The 25,869-nt window shown below is 37.9% G+C and overlaps 1 protein-coding gene across 1 annotated transcript in view; it reads left to right on the top strand.

The window, feature by feature from the left end:
• The window catches only part of Man1a2 (mannosidase alpha class 1A member 2), a 128,643-nt gene that overhangs the window by 48,903 nt on the left and 53,871 nt on the right, over positions 1 to 25,869 (top strand). Inside the window, exon 6 of the mRNA XM_052730007.1 lies at positions 12,307 to 12,401. Within this exon, the coding sequence (XP_052585967.1) occupies positions 12,307 to 12,401 (95 nt within the window). The remainder of the gene's footprint in view (positions 1 to 12,306; positions 12,402 to 25,869) is intronic.

Below are 25,869 nucleotides of genomic sequence, written 5' to 3'. Positions count from 1 at the left end.
AGCTCAGGCCCTGACTACACCATGGCCTCGGCAGCACAGATCAGATTGGGGTGGCCCCTGTGGTGGCATGGCCCTCAGATACCAACATAGCACATGTGGCAGTCCAGACCCCAGGTGTCCTCATGGCCTTCAGTGATATCAAGAGCCACAGACAACACAGACTGCAGCTGCAGCAGGGCCTTGGCAGCAGCCTAGGCCTGGACATCACTATGGCCTTGGGTGGCAAGTAGGCCTCATGCATCAGCCCTTCATCACTGCCTTCTCCTCTTTTGATCTGCCTCTGTTCACAGGATATGAGCCATTCTGTCTGTTTCTCCTACACCACTCATATCCTGGCTCACCATAATGGCCATTGAGGTTTCTCCTCCCCACCCCAGAGCAAGCAACCCTAGGCAGGTGTGTGAGTGTCTACCAGGCTTTTTCTTTTAGGCCGCCAGCCAGCTTCCATATCATGACACAGAGACTTATTACTAGTTTTGAATGCTTGGCCTAGCTTAGGCTCTTTCTTGGCTAGTTCCTTTACCTTAAATGATTCTGTTTCTCTTTATCTACCCTTTGCCTCGAGGCTTATTACCTTTCTTCTGTATATCTTTAACTGCTTCTCTATGTTAGGATGACTGGAAGCTCCCTGGCTTCTGGCCACGGGCATCTCCCTTGTTCTCTTCTGCTCCTTCTTCTTTCATTCTTCTCTCTTCTCTTTCTTTTTTTAGCCTAGATTTTTCCTCCTATTCATTCTCTCTGCCTATCCTTTTGCTGTCTAGCTATTGGCCATTCAGCTCTTTATTAGAACAATCAGGTGCCTTAGGCAGGCAAGGTGAAACAGATGCAACACATCTTTACATAATTAAGCACACGTCCTTACATCGTGAAACAAATGAAGCATAAACAAAAGTAACACCTTTACACAGTTAAAGTAATATTCTGCAGCATAAGCAAACGTAATACATCTTTGCCTAGTTAAAATAATATTCTACAACATTTCCTACTTTTTGTCTAAATGAAAAGGAAGGGTTTTAACTTTAGCATAGTAAAGCTATATACAACAAGAACAATGATCAAGTAAGGATTACATTCACAATATCCAGTCCTTTTGTATTTGGCAAATTCAGAGAAAATACTCCATTATTTATCTTATCTTGGTGAGTCCAAAGTTTTGTACCTAATTTACCTTCTATCATAACCAAGGAACACTATAACTATCTAGTCTTCAACTCCAAAGACCCCAGAAGGATATAATATTACTTGAGTAAACAGGAAGTACAGTGCAAGCAACTTCTATATCTATAGAAATGACTGCCTGGACAGTCACCCAAAGTTCTTCAACATTGGGGCATCCATCGGTCTACAGGCCTAGAATATCTGGCAGACTTTTCTGTGAAGCAGGAATTTCGAAAGACTGTTGCCTTATCTTGACAAAGTTTGATAGTCTTTTTCTTTTTGTGTCCTGCTTGTCCAGTTTGTACTGTCAGCAGTTGAGGCAAGGACAGTTTCTTGCCCAAATGGCTAGCTTTGTTACAATGAAAGCAAACTCTGTATAGAGTTTCTTAGATACCCATCATCTTCTCTGAAGTAAATTGCTGCCAGGAGCAGATTTGTCTCACTGTCACGAAAAGCCTTAGCTTATTAAACATCTAAAACATAATAACCTGTAGGTCTTTGAAGTGTGTGAAGACCATCTATCTTACCTAAATATGTCTGTTTAACCTTGAAAACATACCTAATATGACTACAAATTTGATTATAGATGACTACTAACCTGTATTTCTTAATTATACATTACATTTTTAAATATGCCAATACCTTAAACAAGAGTAGAAACATACATTCAGTATAACAAAAATAACTTTAAATTTGTATCAGTATACCAAAATCCATGCCAATGTAAAAATATTTGAGGTTAATAGTTGTCTTTTTATCCTATATTTCTATGTTCCTCTTAAACAATGACAAACATCCATAACCCACCAAATAACCAAAAACTACCTACCCCACATCTTGGCAGTGTAGGTGCTGTGTTCTCTAGACTGCTTCCTGTTGTCTATTGATGAAGGCATTTTTAGGGAACCCAAGAAAATTGAAATAATGGTCAAGTCCTGGGAAAACCAGTTACAACATTTTTTGTCCAGTCTCTGTGCAATAGGAAAGTACAAGCCTTATCTGTAGTCCTAGCTACAATAGTCTGCGAGGCTGGACCATCTCAGCCAGCAGCCTTGAAGTTGTTCTGGATGCAGAACTCTGAGGAAACTGCAACAAAGTCACTGTGAGAAGCTGGATCACCTGGGTCACCCATTTTCATTGTGTCTGGTCCCCCTGTTCTGAAAAAACACAAACTTTCCCAGGTAACATACATTTCTGTATTAACACAAGTATGGATTGTGCATTATACACAAGCCAGCCAAAGGTGATTTTTTTTTTGTTTATGTTTGAGCAGGTAAAATATATGTCACCTGTCTTGTAGTTATTCCAGTTATATTTCTTTATGTCTGTAGCCAAGATTTTCAGGGGGTCTTCCTGGATCAGATCTGATCCCTGCTAACCTTGAATGAATCCACAGCCTTTTGTTTCCTGTGGAATCAAAAGCATATCCTCTTCCCCAAAGCAATATATTTTTTGACTTCCATTTTAAAGTTAAGGCATTCTTAACATGCCTATGCTGGTTTAATTTAGCATAGATTAAATCCCATGTCTCTCAGTAATTGTCCTTGGCTCATCAGCAGTCAAGAAATTCAATGATGACACTATAACATACAGGATCCAAACTCTCTGTGTATTTTCCATCTCTACGTAGTTTATTCCTTTTTAAAAAAATTATTACTTTAGTTCTCTCTTTAAAGACTTTATTATTTTTAAACTATTTTTTCTGTAACTGTCTATGCCCATTTTCTTTTCTTTCTTAAGCCTACACACATTTTTAAACACACCGTAACCTGTTTAGAGTTTTATTCTATCAGAACCTGGTTTACTGTGTATCTCTAGCCCTTTTTTTTTTTTTTTTTTTTTTGTCTGCTTGAGCAAAACAAACTGCTAAGCCATTGCAGGGTCCTCCGCTGTGGCTTTGGCAGCTGGCTCCAACCCACTCCCTGGGTCTGCAAGAGCCAAGCGTAAAGCTTGAAGGCCTGGTCATACTGGGAGCTGCATTCAGTCCCCCAGCTCTGGAATGCTGGTGTCTGTGCTGCTGCAGGCATCTCTACCCATCACATTGTTTCTACTTAATGTACTGGCTTTTTTTTTTTCCCTCTCCCCTTTCTTTCTCCTCAGATTTCTCAGGCCCTGTGTGGAAATATAGGTCCCATGTTTGGTGCCAAAATGTACCAGGCTTTTTGTTTTAGGCCCAAACCAGCTCCCAAATCATGACACAGACTTATTAGTTTTGAATGCTTGACCTAGCTTAGGCTTGTTTCTGGCTTGCTCTTTTAACTTAAATTAACCTGCTTCTCTTTATCTACCTTTTGCTTTGGGGCTTATTACCTTTCTTAACTTCTGTATAGCTTACTTTAACTGCTTCTCTATGTCTGGTTGGCTGGCGGCTCCCTGGTTTCTGGCCCTGGGCATCTCCCTCAGTCTCTCCTCCTCCATCTCTCCTCCTTTCTTCTTCTGTTCTTTTTTTTTTCTAGCCTAGATTTCTCCTATTTATTCTCTTTGCCTGCTAGCCTTGCCTATCCTTTTGCTGTCTAGCTATTCAGCTCTTTATTAGACCAATCAGGTGCCTTAGGTAGGCAAAGTAAAACAAATGCAACACATTTTGACATAATTAAACACACATCCTTATATCGTTAAACAAATGCAGCATAAACAAAAGTAACACACCTTTACACGGTTAAAGTAATATTCTGCAGCATAAAAAATGTAATACATCTTTACCTCGTTAAAATAATACTCTACAACAAGTGCCGTTCCCTCCTTAAATTTAATAGATTTTCTTTGGGCGTAGAATTTGGGTTTATGCAATTCTCTTTAGCACAGTACTTCTCAACCTGTGGGTTTCGACCCCTTTGGGGCCCAAAAGGGCTTTTTCATAGGGGTTTCATATCCAATATTTACATTACAACTCCTGACAGTAGCAAAATTATAGTTATGAAGTAGCAGTGAAAATAATTTTATGGTTGGGGGCCACCACAGCATGTGAAACTGTATTAAAGGGTCACAGCATCAGGGAGGTTGAGAACCATTGCGTTAATACTTTGAAGATAGCACTGAATTGTCTTATGAAGGATGGATTATGATGAGAAATTTGCTTTAGTCTTTATCCTTCTGTATGCACTGTTTTTCTCTGGCTACCATTAGGATTTTCTGTTTATATTTTGTTTGTATGAAGAATATGAATGGTTTTACTTTCTCTTGGGGGTAGGGTAGGACTTCCTTATCTTACTCGATGCTCCCCGAGTCTCAGATGTATCTTTAATCACTTTGAAGAAGTTCTGAATTACTATTTTAGAACATGTTTTATTCTGCCTTTGCTTCTTTCTCCCTGGTATTTCATTCCCACATAGATGAGACTGTCTAGTGTTGGCATTCTTGGACTGATTGTTCTTTTTTATCCCACCTATTTTGGTTTTCTTAAAGAAGAAGTTTTTTTAGAGAATAGTTTAAAGAGTACTTTAATGCAAAGATGAGAGGAAGGTACACAGATTTCTCATATACCCCTTGTGTGTCCTGTGGCCCCAACCTTGTCCCTTACTCTGTCTTCCATGGTGGTTTATTTGTCACAGCTGATGAGTTTACACTGTCAGATCTTCCTGTAGTAAGTGGTTTACAGTGTGGCTCAAATAGTGTGGGACGTTCTGTGGGTTTGGCCAGTGACACTCACTCCCCATTACAATACTGTGATAGTGCGTCTTGCTGTTCTAGTTAGTCTTCTGTTGCTGTGATAAACAACACGACTAAAGGCAACTTGAGGAGGAGAGGACTTGTTCATTTACAGTTTAGGACACTTGAAGAGAGTCGGGGCAGACACTCAAGGCGGACCGGATGCTTACTGGCTTGCTCTTCGTGCTTTGCTTAGCCTGCTTTCTTCTGTCACCCACAAGCTCTTGCCTAGGGATGACACTACCTACAGAGGACTGTCTCTTCCCCATCAATGGGCAGCCAGGAAAGTGTCCTACAGACTTGTCTACAGGGTATCCTGAAGGAGGTGTCAGTGCGAGGAAGAACATAGGACTGTTTTAAGACTTTGAGTTCAGATATTTTCCCCCCAGGTCAGAGGTTATTATTTATCTGGAAGTACTGTTTTATGTGTCAGTGTTTGATATAATTGATTAATTTTCATCTCAATAGCAATGAGAACCAGAATTCATTTGAGACAACTTATAAAAGGGAAGCTTCAGCCTTGACTCTTGTGTAGTAGGCTTCTCTGCAGAAAAGTTGAAGCAAAGAGAGGAAAGGTTATTTTGTTAATGCTTTTGAAAGGTTTCAGTCCATCTCAGCAGGGAGGGCATGGCAGAGTAGAGAAGGCAGCACAGAAAAGGAATGGAGGACTGAGCCAGGGCAGAGTAGGGCACCCAAGGACGTGTGCCCTGTGGCCAGCTTCCTCCATCTAGGCCTGACTTCTGCCCTTCTCCACAAGTGACATTCATCATTAGACCAGGCCTTTCAACCCTGTACTTGTTTCTGGAAGCACTTCACAGCTGTTCACAGGGGTGTGTGCATTTCTCCTTTTCTAGGTGTGCCTTAATACGATCAACTTGGTAACATTAACCAGCAATTTGTGAGGGTAGTGAAGATTTTTACTTAGTTTAAAATAAATAACATTGAATTTTTAAGACACTGTGCACTCAGGAGTAAGGCTATGTTTTTCTGTCCTGACTTTCTCACTCAGTAGAATTGTGTTAATGTATTTGTAATCATTTTGATTTGAAAGTTATGACCATAACCTTTTCTGTGAATCCAACAGTGAATCTGAGATGTGCTAAAAACAAATGCATCATAGAAAAACAATTTGAATTTGATATTACCAAATGCTGAATGGATAGGAAGTAGGCTCTTTTCATATGAGCCAGACAGTTGACTGTAATTTATAAGTTAACAAAGTGCTTTTATTATATTGGAGGTGTAACTGGAATAAGGAATGTTTTACTTGTACCCCATTTTCTGGTGTAGGAAGACATATGAAGATTACATGTTGTCCTAACAAAGTGTTGCTTTTTCCTGCTGATTTGTTACTGTCATAAATGTGAAGCATTATTTTTCTCAGAAAAATGCTATTTCTATTAAATATTCACAAGTTAAGAACTTTTGATGATTTATATTATGCTTAGTTGATACAGATATATGGCTTTTCTTTAACAAGGTGGTTTCTCTTCATTTTTTCATAGTATCAAAGTGCCTTTCTAGCTAAGAAAACATAATTTATATGGGAAATCTGTCAGATAAAGTAGAGAAATTGTTAGGTGGAGTTTAATACACAGTCACGAATAATAAAAACAAAAGAAGTAACAGCAATAAAGTCTGTCTTTACTAAAGCATAATATACTGAGTCAGTTTCGGGATATTTTCTTGGACAAATGAATAGCTTTTAAACCTAAAGTACTGTTAAGGAGAGTCATGAATAAAGAAAAAGAAATGTTAAGCATTAATATTTTCTGGTTTAAATATCAAATTATTTTGGGAAAAGTGACCTTGCTCCAGAAATTGCAATTTCTATTGAAAATTTGACTTTTTTGTTGTTTACAAATGCCTTGGTCATTGGGCAAAATATTCCACCAATTTTGCTGACTGTTCTAGTTTGCCTTTGTTGCTGTGGTAACACCATGACCAAAAGCACCTTACTGCTTATAGTCCACCAAGAGGGGTCATAAATGCATCTGTACTCAGTTATGTGTGCTTGAAAGTTCCAGTGGTAACACCAGTCTGTACTTGATTATGTCCCTGCTTACAGATTTGATGAATGAGAAGACAGAGTTTATAGCTGTTTGTAGCAGGTAGAGATTTAGGGGTAAAATGTGTCAGAGGAGAGTGCTCTAGAGGGAAAGTCCCAGGTGCTGTGCACTACTCTACTTGTTTGGCTAACTCTTAAAAGTAAGCATGCGTAGAACAAACATCAGACTTCCTAGGTGTTACTCTTGATCCCTAACGTGCCTATTCCAGCTGCTGTCTGCTATAAGGAAAGATGGTTGGGTTTTGAGTTTAGTTATGTGTTTCAGAAAACATAAAGCGAGCATTCCTCAGAGGATATAACAGTATTGAAAGTCTCAGAATACAGTTCGCAGTGACCAGGTTTCAGTTCAAAATTACTAAGGTCTGAGAAAACAAGGGGGAATGTTATCTATACCCCATCCCCTAAAAAAAAAAAAAGGTATTTTTTTTACAGCTAGGCTCAGTGACATCAAGGAAAATATTCTTGAAACTGGATAGATGAAAATCTTAGTAAAAATTAGGTCTGAAAAAGAACAACAATGAAAAGTCTAGAAATGAGGACTGTGGTATCCAAATTAAAAAAAAATTATTGTTTACAGCTGTCATTGGAAATGATATCACTGATTTTGAAGATAGAGCAATATAAATTATTTAGCATTAAGAAAGGTAATAAAACTGGAAAGGAAAAAAGACAAGTGCTGATGTTAAAAAGTCATATACGTGTACTTTGGATGGCGATAGTTGAAAAACAGCAGCTGTATTGTTCTGTTTTGGTGGCACACCTGAAATTGAAGACATGTTTTCTTACCCTGTGTCTTAGTTAGGGTTTATATTGCTGTGATAAAACACTATGACCAAAAGCAACTTGGGGAGAAAAAGATTTATTTCAGCTTTCAGTTGTCTGTCATGAAGGGAAGTCAGGGCAGGAACCTAGAGGCAGAAACTGAAGCAGAGGCCCTGGAGAAACGCTGCTTGCTTACTGGTTTGCCCCCTATGTCTTGCTTAGCTACCTTTCTTATACACCCCAGGACCACTCACAGTAGGCTGGGGCCTCTTACATTAGTCTTTCATCAAGAAACCGACAGTAGTCTTGCTTATAGGCTAATCCGATGGAGACATCTTCTCAAGGTTCCCGCTTTCTACATGACCCTGACTTGTGTCAGGTTGACAGAAAACCTAAATAGGGCATCATGACTGAGTCCACTTAGTCATATAGCTGGACATCAGAGATAAAAGTTTGAAAGCACTGAGGGAAAGTGATACCAGGGAAAACTGGAACTTAAATGATTGAAACCATAGGGATTATTTTTCATATAATACCTTTAAAGTGATGTGTTTATTTAAAACAAAACAACCCAGAATAGTCTACTATAATATTTAACTGTAAGGTATATCAGCTATGAAATAAGACAGAGTGACTGAGAAAATCACCTACATAATTGGAAACATTTACATTTTATAAGAACTTGTGCAATATAATGATAGTCTGAATCATTAAGGATTTTACACTAGAAAAATTAAAAATAATGGAGAGATGTATGCCCCCATTACCAATACATAATTAAATTTCCAGAAAAAAAAATCATTTAAGTAAGGAAAAAAAAGGCAGTCAGGAAGGCCTAGAGGAAGTCCTCAAAAGTCTGGAGGTGATAAACAGAAAAGAAAAAGAATAGGTGTATAGTTCAGCTGTAGCGTAAGTGCTGGGCATGTTTGATGCCTTGGGTTGGATGCTCATCATAGGGATGAAAGCACGAGCTTGCTGTTCACTGTCTGTAGACATAATTTGTGGTTGAACACAACTGGATGGGAGAAGGGGCAGTGTATAAACAGTAAACCTAAAGAGTGGACGCTTCATGAAGAAAGTAGACGTCACAATAAAAATTCCCACGGGGTGAAGGATGCTCCATGACAAAGGAATACTACATTAGGAAGACATAACAATCCCAACATTAACTTACTCTATCTATTTTGGGCACCCCATAACAAAGCTTCAAATACATGAAACAGAAGTGGATAGAATTAATTTTTCTTTTGAGTTCTTGAAGTAAAAAGGCAATTCAACAAGGACTGTTGGATCCTTCAACGGTTTTTATAAATTGATAGGACAGAGAGACAGAAAGTTAGGAATGATGTCCGAGTCCTTAGTGACAGTAACAGCTGTGTTAAGTGAATTGATGTTTATAGAACATTCAACAACTACAGAATACATAGTCTATTCTAGTACACAGGATATTTATATCCTGGACAACAAAACAAGTCTCAATCAAACTATAAAAAAAGTTAAAATAGCTGTTGGTATGTGGTGGTCACTATAATCCCAGTACTTCAGGAGGCTGGACTGCATAGTGAGTTCCAGTCCAGCCTTGGTTGAGGCTTTGGAAAAAATGCCTTGAAGTAATAAACACATCAAATAAAGAATTGCAGGGGAAATTGAAAATGTTATAAAGTTGGTTCTTGGAAAGTATTAGCAAAATTGAATAAAGCTTTTAAGCTAAATATGTCAAGAAGGAAGTAATAGAAGATAGCTTACCAAAATCTGGAATGAATGCTATATCCATGGTTAGGCTATTGTTGCAGACACCATAGAGGTTGTTGGGAACACAAAGGTCCTTGGGCTCTCAGATAGCACTGGGGAAACCAAGAATGTTAAACATTCGGGATTGTCTATTCAATTAAGAGAAGTATAACCTGTTTTTCCACCAAGAAGGCTGGGGATGGGAGTGGTCAATAGCCTGGTGATCTGTGCTCTCTGTATGACCAGGCCACAAGCAGGACCAGAAGTGACTAATGGTCTAAGTGACCTTCCCATTATCTGTATAACCAGGGGCTCTCCCAAGCTCCCACAACCAGGACCAGAGGTGGCTAATAGCCCAAATAACCAGATCCTCCCCAGGCCCTTAAAGTGATACATATAGCCTATTTCTAGAACCTATCTTCTTGGAAGAAGTTGCATGTACTTTGAGAAGTATACCTCCTTGTGCACAGGGGATTGAATTACACCAGAAAACTTTTTTTCCAAATTGTACTGTACTTAAATATGCTTAAAATAAACCTCCTGAGGTCAGACTTTAAAAATGTGAACCAACACCAGCTAACTAAGCCATGTTGACCTGGAATTCCTTCTTACCTCATGTGGGTCATTCATTACTCTGCCACCCTGGTGTTTACAGAGACCCCCACAAGACATTAAAAACATAATAGTGAAATGTGCCAAACATTGTTTTGCAAACAAAGCTTTTAGGTAAAATGGACAAGTTCTCTGAAAAAGATCTATCAAAATTGACTCATGAAAAAGCAAAAAAGCATAACCTCATATATAGTATTTAAAGTGAGAATGAGAACTTTCACAAAATTAATTCCAAGGTAAATGGTTTTATTGACTATCAGATATGGAAGGCAAGAAAATTCAGTCTAATAGAGTCCTTTTTAAATGAATAGTTCAGAAGTCATTTATTTACTAACTTTCTATTTTTCTACCTTAGGCTGTAAATGGTGGGAAGTGGTGCTAGCCCCTCAGGCCCTAACTGAAGTGTTTGTCTGGGTGGAGCGGACTGGCCTGGTGCTTACCCAGTACCTTTTTCTCTTGGGCTTGCTGCTTCTCCTCCTGCTTCATGTTTAATTGTGTTAATTAAGTGTGCAAAACGGTGGCTTTCGTTGTATCGTTTTTAAACGTCCATAACATACTTTGGTCATACTAATGCTTACCTCATACTTGTTTGCCTCCATTCCCTGTAGTTTCCTGCCCAGCTTCCCAGTAGCAGTCCCCTTCCTTTTCTCAGATAGTCCTCCTGTCATGGTTTTGTTTGGAAGCTGGATTCCACATGTGAATGAAAGCAGGCTGGATTAGTTTGCTAACATGAAGATGATTCAGCTCCATTTCCCTACAAATGACATAATTTTGTTTCTTTTCCACATGTATATGAAAAACTTCATTATGTATATATACCACATTCCTTTGGTTCATTGATGGGCACCTTGGTGGATTACATAACTTGGCCATTGTCCTTCAGAAGTCAGGGAATAGAGTCTTGTGTGGGTGTTAGTGATTGATTGAACCTCTGTAAACTCAGGTGCTCTGTCCTCTACAGGGAACGCCTTCCTGCTCTTCTGAGGCCATAGGGACACTGATATCAAAACAACAAAACAAAAACAACAGTACAGATTTGTAAACTCTGTGAGCATATAAGTAAAAATACTGAACAAAAAAAAATTAGTAAAGTTCAGCCAGTAAGAATATGGAAAACAAAGTCTTATGTAAAAGTTTATACTCCAGAAAACAAAGATGATTTGACACCAAAACAGTTAATATAATTTGCCATGTTACTTAATGAAGTAGAGAAGAAAAATAGTGAACTATTTGCAAAAATTCAGCAAAACAAACGTTATTTTGATGGCAAAATATTATTAGAAATAAAGTGAAATCATATTTATGTTTCACATTGTACTAGCACTGCAGTTTTAATACAAAGATAAAGACCATATTATATTGTATACTTTTCTTTTTTAGATGCCTTCAAGTTTTGAGATAACCAGTTATGTTGTCTTCAATTTTTACTTTTTAAAATTTGCTTTCTAATATTATGTGACCAGAAACACATACGTACTGCCCCCCCCACTCAAAGATCCTGAATCAAGTAGAAACATATTTACAGCAACTCAAGGGCATCCATCCAAACTCTGTTGTTGTTGTCATTGTTATATATTTGAAGTAAGCTTGCATGTTGATGAAGATTCTATAGCCTTGTTGTCGTCTCTTAGATTTTGTTCTTTTTCTATTTTTTTTTTTTTGTGTGTGTGTGTGTGTGTGCGCACATGTGTGTGAGTGCATTTGGAAACCTGAACTTTCTTGTGTGTTCATGTGTGTGGGGGTTAGGGAGTGCACATGTAGACAAGTACATGTGGAGGCCTGGAGTTGGTGGTGGGAGTTGTCCTGGATTGCTCTTCCACCTTAATGAAGCAGGGTTTCTCGGTCAAACCCAGAGCTCTCCTATGGCTAGTCTTGTTAGACAGCTTGCTCTGTGGATTCCCTGTCTTCAGCTTCAGTTTCTGGATTCAAGGTGGACTGCCATGCCCACCCTGCAGGATTTTTGGAGGTTTGAATACAAGTCTTGATTCTTTCATGTCAAATGCTTTAGCTGCTGATCCATCTTCCCAACCCTTTTTTGGATTTCTTTTGGCCAGGTAAAAATACAAATGACATGAACACCAAAACTATGTCCTTTCTTTGCAGTGATGTTTAGACTGAGGATTTTGCATACTGGGAAACCTTCCTTAGTATATATTTTACAGATATCCACTCTAGTTACTGTATGCTCTGCAGTAAGAATGACATATAGCCCCTTACCACAGGCTTCCATATAACTTGTACATTGTGGTATGCATACTGTCAGAGGTGGCAATAAGCAATATTTACCTCTAATTTGTAATTTATGATTATTCATGTCTTTATGTCAGATATTCAAGACTAAAGCAGTGCAATTGGCTGAGAAACTCCTTCCTGCTTTTAACACACCTACTGGAATTCCCTGGGCAATGGTCAATCTGAAAAGGTAAACTATTTTATTTGATTATTTATGTTCCAAATTAATTAACTGAATTTTGATATTTTTATTCATGGAGATTTTCAGTTATCTACTTCCACCATGCTTTTCAAAATTTATTTTTCTCTGTATGTATAGTTGAAAATCAAAACCTTTTTTATTTTTAAACTATCTCCTTTACTTTGAGATAGGTCCCCTGCCTTAACTTCATTCCAATTGCTAATACTTGTCTCCACTTCTGTTTAGTACTGTATTCAAAGTATTTTCCCTTCCCTTTTCTTCTTACATACTGCATACTATTCTTCTAAGACAAGATAGAAAGTAGCATGCCTAGAAATCAAGACTGTCGGTTGTTGACTGCCATACTAAGGATAATGATGTAAGCTCCTCATAATGTCTAGGCTCAAGGCTGAGCATGAATCCTTAAAATAATCATTTTTTGTCATCTATTTCATTTGAAAACACTGATTTTTTTAAATTTAGAAATGGGTGAAATAGTTTCCTTGTATTACTTTATGAAGTCATACAAAAGTTTGAATAATGTCAGTATTTTAATTTGCATTTAAATCATTCATGCTGACTGATATTTTTGCTGTTCAGGTTTTCTCCAGGTAATATTTATTTTTCAACGTAATGTTTACATTTCTAAATCACATGAAAATGTGACTGTTGGTTTCCTTGCACCCGGGGACCTTAGGACAAGTTGGGCGCCTTTCTTTTTCTGTAGGAGTGAACCTGTGACACTCTGGATCGTAAGCCCTGTGACTGTAGTTTGCAGCCCTTTCCTCCTTTTCCACGGCCAGCTGCCTCCCTGTGCTGGCTGTTTTCTTTGCTGTGCATTATTACATTAGCATTAACGTAACTCCTGATAGTTTGCCTGTTTTCATCCTTCTCGTCCCCTGCCTTTGAATTGATAAAGAGTACAATTTGGAACTTAAGTTCATTTTTACTGTTTTTATTGACCTCATTACCTTTATAAAACAGCTGTTGTAGGCATCCCACTTACACCTGTCCTTTCAGTGTGCTTACACTTGGTATTGTACAGCTGGGTGTAGAAGATGGATTGGAGCCACATCTGTCTGCTTCTCCCCCTTCCCATCATTTACCTGTATTTTAAGATGAATTACATCTAATGCACTTTAATCTCAAAATATATAGTTGAAATATTTACTTTAAACTGCCATATGTATTTCAGTGACATTAAGAGACACAGCAGTGGTCTGTCTCCAAATATTTATATTACATCCAGAATTTTAATTTAAAGTTTTCTTTTTTATATTTAAAAAATATTTGTATATGTGTTGTGTGCATGTATGCATAAGTATTATGGAATACATATGGAGGTCAGAGGACAGCTTATGGGAATTTATTTTCTCCTTTTACCATGTGCATTCTAGGAATCAAACTCAGGTGGTCAGGCTTGGGGAAAAGAACTTTTACCCACTGAGCCATCTTTCAAGACTTCATTTCTTTTAATTGTAAACTTTCAAAAGATTTGTTTTTATTTTTAATTCTGTGCAGTGAAATATGTATGTGAGTGTATTGTCCATGGAAGCCAGGAGAGCTTCCATGGATCTGGATCTCCTGGAGCTGGAGTGACAGGCAGTTGGTGGACACTTGGTGTGGGTGCCGGGACTCTGCAAAGGCTCTTAACTGTTAAACCATCCTTCTAGCTCCTGGCCTTCATCTCTCTGTGAAGAGCTAAGGTTTAATCTCTTGTTGTTTGCATCAGCCCTAAGAGCTTTGTCTTACAGAGCTAGTTTCTTGGAATGGACTTATCCAAGATTTCCTTATCTAGGGAGCTTCTTTTTTACATTCAGTCTTTTTTTTTCTTTCTTTCTTTTTTGATTATTTTATGTGTATGAGTATTTTGTCTGCATGTATGTATGTGCACCATGTGCATGCTCTGGCGCCCACAGAGGTCAGAAGAGGACATTGGGTCCCCTGGGACTGGAGTTAAGGCTGGTTGTGGGCTGCTGTGTAGATATCAGATGTAGAAACCTGGGTCCTCTGTAAGAGCAACAAATACTCCTAACTTCTGAGCTACCCTCCAGCCCCATCTGATTTTTTGAAAATGGGAAAGGTGTACGTTGTCATGGCCAGCTGCAGGGAAAAGCATCAGTCTTGTGACTCAGGCTTGCCTCTGAAGTTACACAGAGAAAGAGTGTGGGCAGGACTTCAGGCTTTATGTATGTAGTAGGCTATCTTGGTTAGGCCATAGTCTAGTGAATTACTGTCCTATAGCTGAACTCCTCTCTAAGCATTTGAAGTCTTTTTTGTTTTAAAAGTTATTTAAGATAGCATATACCATATAGGTTTTATTATGGCATCTTCACATATATGTATCGTATTTTCTGTTCATTCCTCCCACTCTCTCAGTGGCCTCACACATCACCTGCATCTCTATGGACTGACTTAGTTTCCTTCTCCTAGATAGTCCTACTTCCGTTTTCATATCACATCTATTTTATTGCCTCTCTTCTTCCATCCTCCCTTAAGATCTCTTTCTCTTCTCTCATTATCCCCTTTCCAGTTCCAAGATCTACACACATGTGTTTACGTACATATACATGTATGTAGGTACAAATATGTATAAGAGAGAACTTGTCCCTTTGTTTCGCTTATTTAATTTAATGATTTCCAGTTCCTTCCATTCCCCACAGATACCATTTTGTTTCATTTATTTTTATGGCTAAATGAAATTTCATTGTGGACTGCATTTTCTTTACCCATTCATCTGCTTGTGAGCATCTAGGCTGGTTCCATTGCTTGGGCTTTGTGAATAATGCCTCAACACACATGGATGTGCACGTATCTCTGTATATATTGACTTAGAGTCCTTCAAGTATATACCCAAAAGTGGTATAGTTGGGTCATATGGTAGTTCTATTTTTCACTTTAAAAAATGTGTGTATGTGTTTGGGATGGGGTGCAAGTGTATATACATGTGTGTACATAGTGTGCAGACCAGGTTAACCTGAAGTGTCATTTTTTATTGAGACAGGATCTCTCACTGGCCTGGGGCTCGCTGACTCTGCTAGAGTAGCTGACCAGTAACCTCAGGGATCCAGCTGTCCCTGTTTACCCAGCACTGGGATTACAAACATTGCCACTGTGCCTAGTTTTTGTTATTGTTGTTGTTTTGTTTTTTCACATGGGTTCCAGGCATCAAACTCAGATCCTCATGCTTGCATGGCATGTACTTTGGTCTCCCTAGCTCTGGTTTTAGCTTTTTGAGAAACCTCTGTACTGATTTCCATAGTGTCTGCACAGTTTACATTCCTGATAGTGTACAAAGGTTCCCCATCTACTCACCACCGTTGGTTATCTGTCTCTCTGTGTCTGTCTTCTCTTTCTCTCTCTCTCTCCCCACCCCATATGATATTTACTCTAACTGGAGTATGATGTAATCTCAAAGTAGTTTTAGCATTGCTAAGGATTCCAAATACTTTTTTTTTTACTTATTTATTGAACATTTGTGATTCTTTTGAGAGCTTTTGAAAATTAACTTCATTATTAGCACATTTATTAATTGGATGATTTTTTTCCTTTGGTATGTAATTTTTGCAGTTCTTTGTATATTCTAGCTATTAAAATTCCTTTTCTGATGTGCAGTTGGAGAATTTTTGCATTCTGTAGATTGTCTGTTCATTCTGGTGATTGTTTCTTTTGCCTTTTAATTTCATGTAATCTCATTTGTCAATTCTTGGAATTATCTTCTATGCTATTGGAGTCATTGTTCATATCTTGAGGTGTTATAACTGTTTGCCTCTAGTGGTTTTATACTTTCATGTTTATGTTAAGGTCTTTAATCCATTTTGAATTGATTTTTGTACAGAGTGAGAGATAGGGATCTAATGTTATCCTTCTGCATGCTAGGAGAGGTTTTCTTGGCACCATTTGTTACAGAGGTTATCCTTCCCTGAGTTTATACTTTGAACACCTTTGTCAAAATTAGGTGACTGTAGCTCTGTGGGCTTGTTTCTGGGTCCTTTGTCCCTTTGATTTACATGTGTGTTTTTGTACCAGTACCATGCTGTTTTGTTACTAAGGCTTTGTAATAGAACTTGAGGCCTGATTTTGTTATCTCCAGCATTGTTCTTTCTGTCCAAGAATGTTTCAGCTACTCAGGGCCATTAGTGTTTTCATAGAAACCTTACGATTTTTATTTCTAGTTCTGTGTAGAATATAATTGGGATTTAATGGGGAATGTGTTGAACATGTAGATAACATTAGGGAATATATGTATTTCACAATATCAATTCTGCCAGTCTATGAGCAAGTGGGTTTTTTTCACTTTCTGTTGTCTTTGGTTTTTCATGAGTATCTTAAAGTTTAGATTGTAAATGTCACCTTCTTGTGTTTATTCCTGGATTATTTCTGAAGGTATTATAGATGAGAATTTTCCAATTTTTAAAGCAAATTTATTATTGTTATATAGAAAAACTACTAAATTTTGTATGTTTATTTTGTATCCTGCTACTTTGCTGAAAACATTTATCAGTTATAACTATTGGTGAAATCTCCTGAGTCTTTTAAATTTAGGACCGTGTTGTATGTAAACAAGAATAATCAGACTTTTTCCTTTCCTAATTGTATCCCTCTGGTTTCTTTTTCCTGATACATTGCATAAGACCTTGAATAGTATATTGAAGTTGGCATCTGTGTCTTGCCAGATAGCAGAGAAAATGCTCCTGGCATTTAGTATATAATGTCTGTAGTCTTGTATATGGCCCTTATTATGTTGAGATAGGCTCCTTCTATTCTTAGTGTCTTGATGGCTTTTGTCTTTGAAGGGGTTTTGAACTTTGTCGAAGGCCTTTCTGCATTGATTGGGGTTTTCGTATGGTTTCTGTCCTTAAGTTTATTTATATGCTGTTACACTTGTTGATTTGCATATGTTGAACCAACTTTGCATCCTTGTAATGACATGAACTTGGTCATGGTCTTCCTAATATAGTCTTAAATTTGATTAGCAAGAAATTTATTTAGGACATTTATGCCTATATTCATCAGGGAAAGAAATCTATAGTTTTCTTTTTTGTCATTGTCTTTATTCAGTTTTGTTATTAGGGTAATACTGGCTTCATAAAGTAGTGTTCCTTCCCTTACTGTTTTATGGAACAATTTGAGGAGCATTGATGTTAGTGATAAGTTTTAGACCTCCTGAAGGCTTCTCCACCTATGCAGCAAACCGAATCAGATCGAATTGGAAAGCCCAGGTTTAATGGGTAAAGCTGGGTGCTCCTGGGTAATTCCCCAGCTGCACAGAGAGGAGACGGGGACATGAGACCAGAAGAACCACGTGTCTGTTTTCTGGGATGCCACTTATATACCCTGTGGGAGTGGTCTTGTGCCTCTCTGGGGAGGAGCTGTGTTTGGAGGGCTTTGAAGGGGTGGGTTTAGGGAAAGAGATGGGGAGGGGAGTTGAGGTGGATCTTCCATCAGACTCCTTCCAGGAACCAAGACTCTTTGGGTATAGGGATGCCAGGGTGCCAGGGGTTGAGGTAGAGCTCCCACCCAAACAGTTAAACTGTTCTTTAAAAGTTTGCTGAAATTGGACATTGGATCCATCTAGTCCTGGGTGTTTCTTTATTGGGAAACTTTTTATTACTCCTTCAATCTCAGGGGTTATTTTGGGCCTGCATGGGCTTTTTATATCTTCTTAATGTAATTTTGGTAGGTTATATGTGTCTAAGAATTTATCTATGGTTTACAGATATTTCACTCATGTTATAGATTTTCAAAGTATTCCTTTTGTTTCTTTTATTTGGACTTCACTAGAGTCTATAGTAACTCTTTTTTAATCTCTAATTTTAATTAATTTGAGTCTTCTCTCCCTTTGGATTAGTTTATCTAGTTGCCAGTCTAGCTTGTTTTAAAAGAACCAACTCTTTGCCTGATTTTATGTATTTATTTCATTAATTTTTGTCTTCGTCTTCATTATTTCTTGCCATCTGTTTTGGGGTTTCTCTCTCTCTCTCTCTCTCTCTCTCTCTCTCTCTCTCTCTCTCTCTCTCTCTGTGTGTGTGTGTGTGTGTGTGTGTGTGTGTGTGTGTGTGTGTTAAACCTTGAGTTGTATCATTAGATTATTGGAGCTTTTTCTGATTTGTTTTTGTTTTCTGTATTTGTTTTTTAATGTAAGTACTCATGTATCTAAATTTCCCTTTCAGAACTACCTTCACTGTAATTCTACATCCACTTTCATTTGTTTCTAGAAATTTTAAAGTCTCCTCCTTTCCTTCTTCAATGTCATTCGAGAGTATACTGTTTAGTCTCCATGTATTTGTATAGTTTCTGTATTTTCCCTAGCTATTGATTTCTAGTTTTATTGAACTGTAGTCTAATAAAATACAAAAGATTATTGGGTTTTTTTTGTATAGTCTGCATGTCATTATTGGTGAGGCCATTACCTTTAAGATTATTGAGAGGGGTTTATGAGTTTCTGTAATTTTGTTGTTTTTCTGTTTGGTTAGAGTAATTATTGTTATTATTATTTACTATTATTATTTTACTTTCTTGTCTGTTAGTATCAGGGGTTTGCTTGTTCACTATATTGGACATGATGGATTCCTTCCTAATTCTCCTTTGTTTGGCTACTCTTTTTCTTCTCCTTAAATTTATTCTTTCTGGTGCTCTCGGGAGGGAGGCTGACTTTCTTCTTCCTCTGTTTTATAGTATTCCTTTGAATATTTTCTGTTGTGCTGGCCTAGTGGTCATGGCCTACCCTAGTGTATGTTTCTCTTGAAATGTTCCTATTTCCCTACCAATTTTACATGACTGCCCGGATATAGTTTGGTGAGAAGATACTTACCTTAAGTGTTCTAAATATATTCCATGTTTTCTGGCTTTTAGGGTTGCTGATGAAAGAGATGATGTTATTCTGATGTACTTACGGTTTATATACTTTTCTTTTACGGTTTTAATATTGTTTCTTTGTTTGTAGTTTCAGCATCTTGAGTATAATATGTATGTCATGGACAAGTTCTCTGGTCTTTCTTTTGGGGCTCTAAATCCCTCTTGTATTTAGATGTCTTTTTTACCCCTTCTAGTTTGGGGGAGTATTCTGCTATGTGGTTTTATGCATGGAATGAGGGAGTGACATTTCACCTTGTGGGCTATTTACATACCTGTGGTTTATGCTGTTATAGTGTTGGTACTGGACATGTGTCTTTTGTCCATCAGGCTAATCTTCATCACCTTGGTTATTTTCCCTCTTTGCACAACCCTGCCCTCTCCTGGTCACACTTAATGAGCATTGCAGTCTGTGGACTGTTCGATTCTTTCACCATTGCATTTCTCCAGAGGGGTACAATCTGGGGTGGCTAGTGTTTTAGCTGGGATATCCCCAAAGTGCACTAAGAGTGTGGAAAACCACAGTACTGAGTAAGTAGAGGCAGAGGAGCTCCCGTTGTACCATTGTACTTTGAAGATTTCCTGAGTGTTAGTGACCTCACTGGAAGGGACGCCGCAGTGGCGATCTCGTATAACCTGCCTTAGTTTCTGCAACAGTGTACAGTAGGTACATGACTCTAGAGGTGGATTTACCCCTGACCTCAGGTTGAATGCTGTCCAAGTACGGGTATTTTCAGTTACTGAGATGTGCTTCTAGCCACCATGTGTAGGCCTGCCTTTGCTTATGTATGTACTTCCCTGTCTGAGTTGAGCTTCCTGCCACCTACACCTTTTGATTTCTCATTGCCCAGCAATCTTGCTCTATGCATCTGCCTCCCTGATCCTTTCCTTTATTCAGGCCAAACTGAGAAATTTCTGACCTTGGCTGCTCTCTGATAGGAACCCTGCAGAGTAGCTTGGTTTTTAAACACTAATATTTCTGAAGATGGTGGCCCGCACTGCCCTTTGGTCATATGGAACAACAAAATGGAATTCCCCTTCACCGATGACCCATCCCTTGGAAGATTTCCGTATGTCTCACCCAAACCTGTAACTGGCTTTGGTCTTGAGAGGGCTGTGGCTCTTCTTTGGGGCGAGACTGGCTGTCTCTGATCTGGCTCACCTTTTGGAAGTGCTTCCAAGCAGCAGGACTGAAGCTGTTGTTCACTTCTTACCTGCACATTGCACACCTCTTTCAGCGACCTTTCACGTACTTTGTTGATTTCTGAAGCTCTCCCTTCCTTCAGCTTGTTCTCCTTTGGAACAGAATCTGCCTTCCCTTCTCCTTGTTCACACTCATTCACACACTCACATGGAGGCAGCTTTGGAAATCTTTAAATGCATGGTCAGAGGTATCTTCAGTTTATGTAAATTCTAGGTTCTGTTTGTTTCCATTAAAGAGGTTGTTTTTCGCTTGTTTGTTCTCCATTGGTTTTTTTTTGTTGTTGTTGTTGTTTTTGTCTATATGCCATGTTTTGTTGATATTCATGGGAGACCTGCCATTTCCTAAACAGAAAAAGAGGAGTGGATTAGGGTTGGGGTGAGAACAGAGGTGGGTGGAGGGAGAGACTGGGAAGTGAGAAGGGAGGGAAAACTGAGGCCGGGATGTAAAATAAATAAATAAAACATTATTTTAAAAAGAAGAAATAATGTCATAACCTCACATTTGATGAGCAGTTAATAAGTTCACAGATCCTGGTATTTCATGAAACTTGGCAAGGGGCATAATTTGTTAAGAAAATCAGTTTTTAAAAAGTGCCTTATCTCCTCTCCTCCATTCTCTTCTTTTCTCCACCCTGCTCCATGAAATTAAGACAGTTATAGGCAATGAAAAAGCTTATAGAATTTGTTATCAGCAGTCCTCTATTACTAGAAATAGAAAGGAAAATTCTAGTGATGCCAATAGAAAAGACAGATCTACACTAAGAAAATGGAGAGCAGTGAGAATATATTTAATATAAAAGGCTTATTTTTCTGCTTTTTAAATTATTTTTAAAGTTTTCCCTGAGTTTTATTTTTCTCAAGAAATTGACTATTCAAAGCAAAAATAGTAACTTGCGTTGTAGAGTCTGTAGCACCCAGAAGAAAACACATGGTCCCACAGCACAAACTGTGGTGTGTAGATATGAAAGTACAGGTGCTTCTACATCTGTAGTGATGTGACATCCGGTAAACAGTCATAAGTTGAAAATAGCCGAAGTTCAAAGTGTACTTGATGTAACTACTCATCAGCATAGCTGAACAGCCTAGTACAGTGTGTATTGTTTACCTTTGTGGCTGTGTAGCTGATTGAGAACTGTAGCTTGCTGCTACTCCCAGCATCTCTTGAAGATATGCGATCACATATCCTTAGTGCAGGCAAAAGTCAGAACTCAGAATTGGAAGTGTGGTTTCTCCTGAGTTCATACTGCTTTTATACTGTCCAAGAGTCATGACAGCTTTTTCCTTTCATACAACCTCACTTGTCGGTTCATGGAGTTCTTTTCTGGGCTGCTGCAGTCCTCCAATAGTGTATGTTCAAGCCTCATGAGTTGAACTCTCAGGTATCATACATAGACTGTCTATATGCCATGGCAGTGTTCTCACATTACATGTGAAGTGCTGTATGGTAATATGTACTATATAAATAAATAGTGTATGTTGTAAGCCCTAGTTCTCATATTACATGTGAAGTGCTGTATGGTAATATGTACTATATAAATTAATAGTGTATGTTATAAGCCCTAGGGCATCATATTTGGATAGAGTAAGTCAACAGAGAAACTACTGGAGTATTAAAAAATACTGTATATCAAAGATAAAAAAAATTAACTTGGTAGAAAAAAGGGGAAAAAAACACCGAAGAGTAGACTTATGTTGGTGGGAGTTGATGTAGTGTAGTCACTTGGGAAGTTTGGTTGTTCTTATAAAATTAAAATGGAATTATTATATGCCTCAGAAAATATTCTTTGTTTTATATTTATATGTCCGAGAGAAAGTAACTGTCCATCTAAAGTTTGTTCATAATAATTTTATTAATAATATTGTAAAACTGTGATGTACCCAAGTGTTGATTAGCAGGTGCTTAGCCAAATAGTTGTCATGTTCATTCAGTGAAACACTGTTTAGCAATAAAAAAGAATTGAACCTCTAAGTCACAGCAATAAATTTCAAAGGCATATTGAGTGCACGAGCCAGTCACTAGAGAATATCCACAACGTGACGGTCATCCAGAGTTCCAGAATACAAATAAGCAATCTCTAATGAGATAATTGGTGAAGTGTGGAATGACCGCAAGAGGGAGCAGAGACATGCTTTATAGGAACTGACTTGATATACTAATGGGTTTTGTTGTAAAATGAATGCTTGCATTCTTGTATGTAAATTATACACTAGAGTTGGTTGTTTGGGTTTGGGATCATTTAGTTTTGAAGTCCCTTTTACAGTGTAGGTACTAATCTCGGTGAGATGCAGAGGAAGCAAAGATCTCTCCTATCCTGTAATCCGCCTCTTCATTTGAGGTCTCCTGTGTGGTACAGCAGCTTTTTCCTTTCATACAACCTCACTTGTCGGTTCATGGAGTTCTTTTCTGGGCTGCTGCAGTCCTCCTCTTCAGAAAGTCCTTGTCTATGCCTATATCTTGAAATGGTTTCTCTCCTGAGCACTAGGGTTTAGAATTTCTGGTCTTACATTAAGGTCTTTCATCCATTTTGAATTTATTTTTGCTCAGGACGAGAATTGAGTATCTATTTTCATTCTTCTAGATGAGTATGTCCAATTTTCCCAGCACTATATGTTGAAGAGGTTGTCTTTCCTCCAATGTATATTTTTGGCATCTTTGTGAAAAAAAAAATTACAGCTTCCATTGTGTGGGTTTAGTTCTGGGTCTTCTATTCTAGTCCCTTGACCTGAGTCTGTTTTTGTGCCAATAGGATACTGGTTTTGTTACTATTGTTTTGTAGGGTAATTCAAAATTCAAAATACCCTCAGTATACTTCCTATTGCTCAGGATTGGTTGGCTATCTGTAGTCTTCTGTGCTTCCATATGGATTTTAGGATTGTTTTTTCTAGTTCTGTGAAAAAGGTTACTGGAATTTTGATGATGATTGTGTTAAAAACAAGGTCATTTTTAGTAATATAGCCTTTTTATTTTTTAGATCTATTTATTAATTACGTATACAGTGTTCTGCCTTCCCATATGCCTATAGGCAAGAAGAAGGCACCAGATCTCATTACAGATGGTTGTGAGCCACCATGTGGTTGCTGGGAATTGAACTCAGGACCTCTGGAAGAACAGCCAGTGCTCTTAACCTCTGAGCCATCTCTCCAGCCCAATATAGCCATTTTTGCACTGTCAATTTTACTATCCTATGAACATGGAAGATTTTTCCATTTTGAAGCATTTTCAGTTTTTTTCTTCAGTGTTGTCATATTATCATTGGAGCATTTATTTGCTTTCTGAATTGTAGTGCTCTCCTGATTTTCTTGTCATGTTATATATTAGAAAGCTACTAATTTTCGCTTGTTAATTTTGTATCCTGCTACTTTGCTGAAAATGTTTGTCAGTTCTAAGAGTACTGTAGTGGAGTCATTATATCTCTTATGTATAGGATCATCTTGTCTCTAAACAGGAATAATTTGACTTCTTTTGTTCCTGTTTGTATCTCTTAATTTTCTCATCATATTTTTCTAATCAAGATGTTAAGGATGTAGAAAGTAGGAGGGGAGAAAGTAGACACCCGTGCCTCACTCCTGATTTTAGTGGAAGTGCTTTCTTTCTTTGTTTAATTGTAGCATTGTTTATTAGTTTGTTATATATAGCCTTTATCATTGGATTCTGTTAAAGGCCTTTCTGCATTGAGATGATCATGTTGCCCATATCCTTAAGACTATTAGTAGGTTATATTTTGCCTCAGTTATGCTCTTCTCTTCTTAATCACAGCTGATTCCTCTCAGTTCCAGCTGACTAGAATCATAAATGATTAATACAAAATAGTACATGAACAACCCTGATAGACTCTTCTCTCTAAAACTTCAAAAGTCAGGCATCCATCGTCTGCACTGCTTTTAGCATTATTGTCTAAGTTCTCACAGTGGCTCATTGAGCTTAAAAAATTCTAGCCCAAAATTCAAAATCTTCCACAGTTCTCATCAAAATGTGATCAGGTCTATCAGCAATATCCCACAAACCTGGTATCAAGGTCTGTCTTAGTCAGAGTTTCTATTGCTATGATAAAATATCATGATCAAACAACTTGGAGAAGAGTTTAGTTTATAGCCTTAATCCACCATGATGAGAAATCAGGGCAGGAGCTCAAGGCAGGAACTGCTGTTGCAAAGGCCATGGAGGAGTGCTGCTTATTGGCTTACTCCTCATGGCTTTCTCAGCCTACTTCCTTTTATATCTCAGGACTGCCTGCCCAGGGGTGGAACCCCCTACAGTGAGCTGGGTTCCTCCTGTATCAGTTACTAATCAAAGAAATCAAAGAAATCAGAGACTTGCCTACAGGCAAATCTTGTGGAGGCGCTTTCTCTGTTATATTCTCTTTCAGATGTCTAGGTTTGTGTCAAGTTGACAAAAACCAACTAGTGCATCTCTTTTGTCAGATTTTAGTGAAACTGTATCTACTTTCTTTCTAGTTCCCTTTCCTTAGATGCCCTTTTCCATTCTTTCACTTACAACTGGTTTTGGTCTGCACTAGTAAGGTGTGTTTCTTGCAGGAAGCAGAGAGCTGTTATTAAATACAGTCCACTAGCTGTGTCTTGTGGGGAATTGATAACAGTAGCACTGGGAGATATTGTTGGAAGGTGTGTGTTGTTCCTGTCCTTTGTAGTTTTTGCAGTGTTTGGTGCTCTACTGTTCTAGTGGAGTTTTTTCTTTCAATGGCCTTACAGATGTGTTTATCTTCTTTTTAATTAAAAAAAGTGTTTGCTTCTGTGCTTTTAAATTAATCTAATAATTTAAAAATACTAATATTTATTTTATGTGTAGAAGTGTTTTGTCTGTGTCCATATGTGTACCACATGTGTACCTGGTGCCCACAGTGCCAGAAGAAGGCATTGGATCACCTGGAACTGGAGTTACAGATGGTTGTGAGCTGCCACATGGGTGCTAAGAACCTACCCTGGATCTTGCTGAGCCATTCTCTGACCCCAATTTAAAAAGTTTAAATAATGTGTTATGAAAATAGTTCTGCTTAAAACTATTTCCCAAATAAAGTTATTTCTAGGAAAGTTAAACATTTATCAACATTTGAAATTATTAACATCCTCACTTCATTCTTGTCGGAGTTTGAAAATATTGTATGTATAGTTGTTTCAGAGCAAATTCTGCTTAAATGTAGTATATTCCTACTATAAAATTTTTGCATATTATAATGTATAGCTATTTAATATATCTGAGTGAAAGTTGAAGCTCCATTAAATGCTCATTCCTATTGTTCAGGATTCTGAGTTTAAACTTGTACATTGTGCGACAGCTTTCATTTATTTAGTTAATTTCTTGGATTTTGATGAGATAAACATGAACATCAGTTGTTGGCAAGCTTTGTTCTTAAAATTGCAATTCACTAGAAGCTTTGTTCTTTAAATACATAGATTAAAG

Source organism: Peromyscus californicus, unplaced genomic scaffold (assembly GCF_007827085.1).
Source record: "Peromyscus californicus insignis strain IS unplaced genomic scaffold, ASM782708v3 Scaffold_9__1_contigs__length_137607984, whole genome shotgun sequence".
NCBI classification, from domain to species: Eukaryota; Metazoa; Chordata; class Mammalia; order Rodentia; family Cricetidae; genus Peromyscus; species Peromyscus californicus.
The sequence above is the reverse complement of the archived record's forward strand: the minus strand, read 5'-3'. Positions and strand labels throughout refer to the sequence as shown.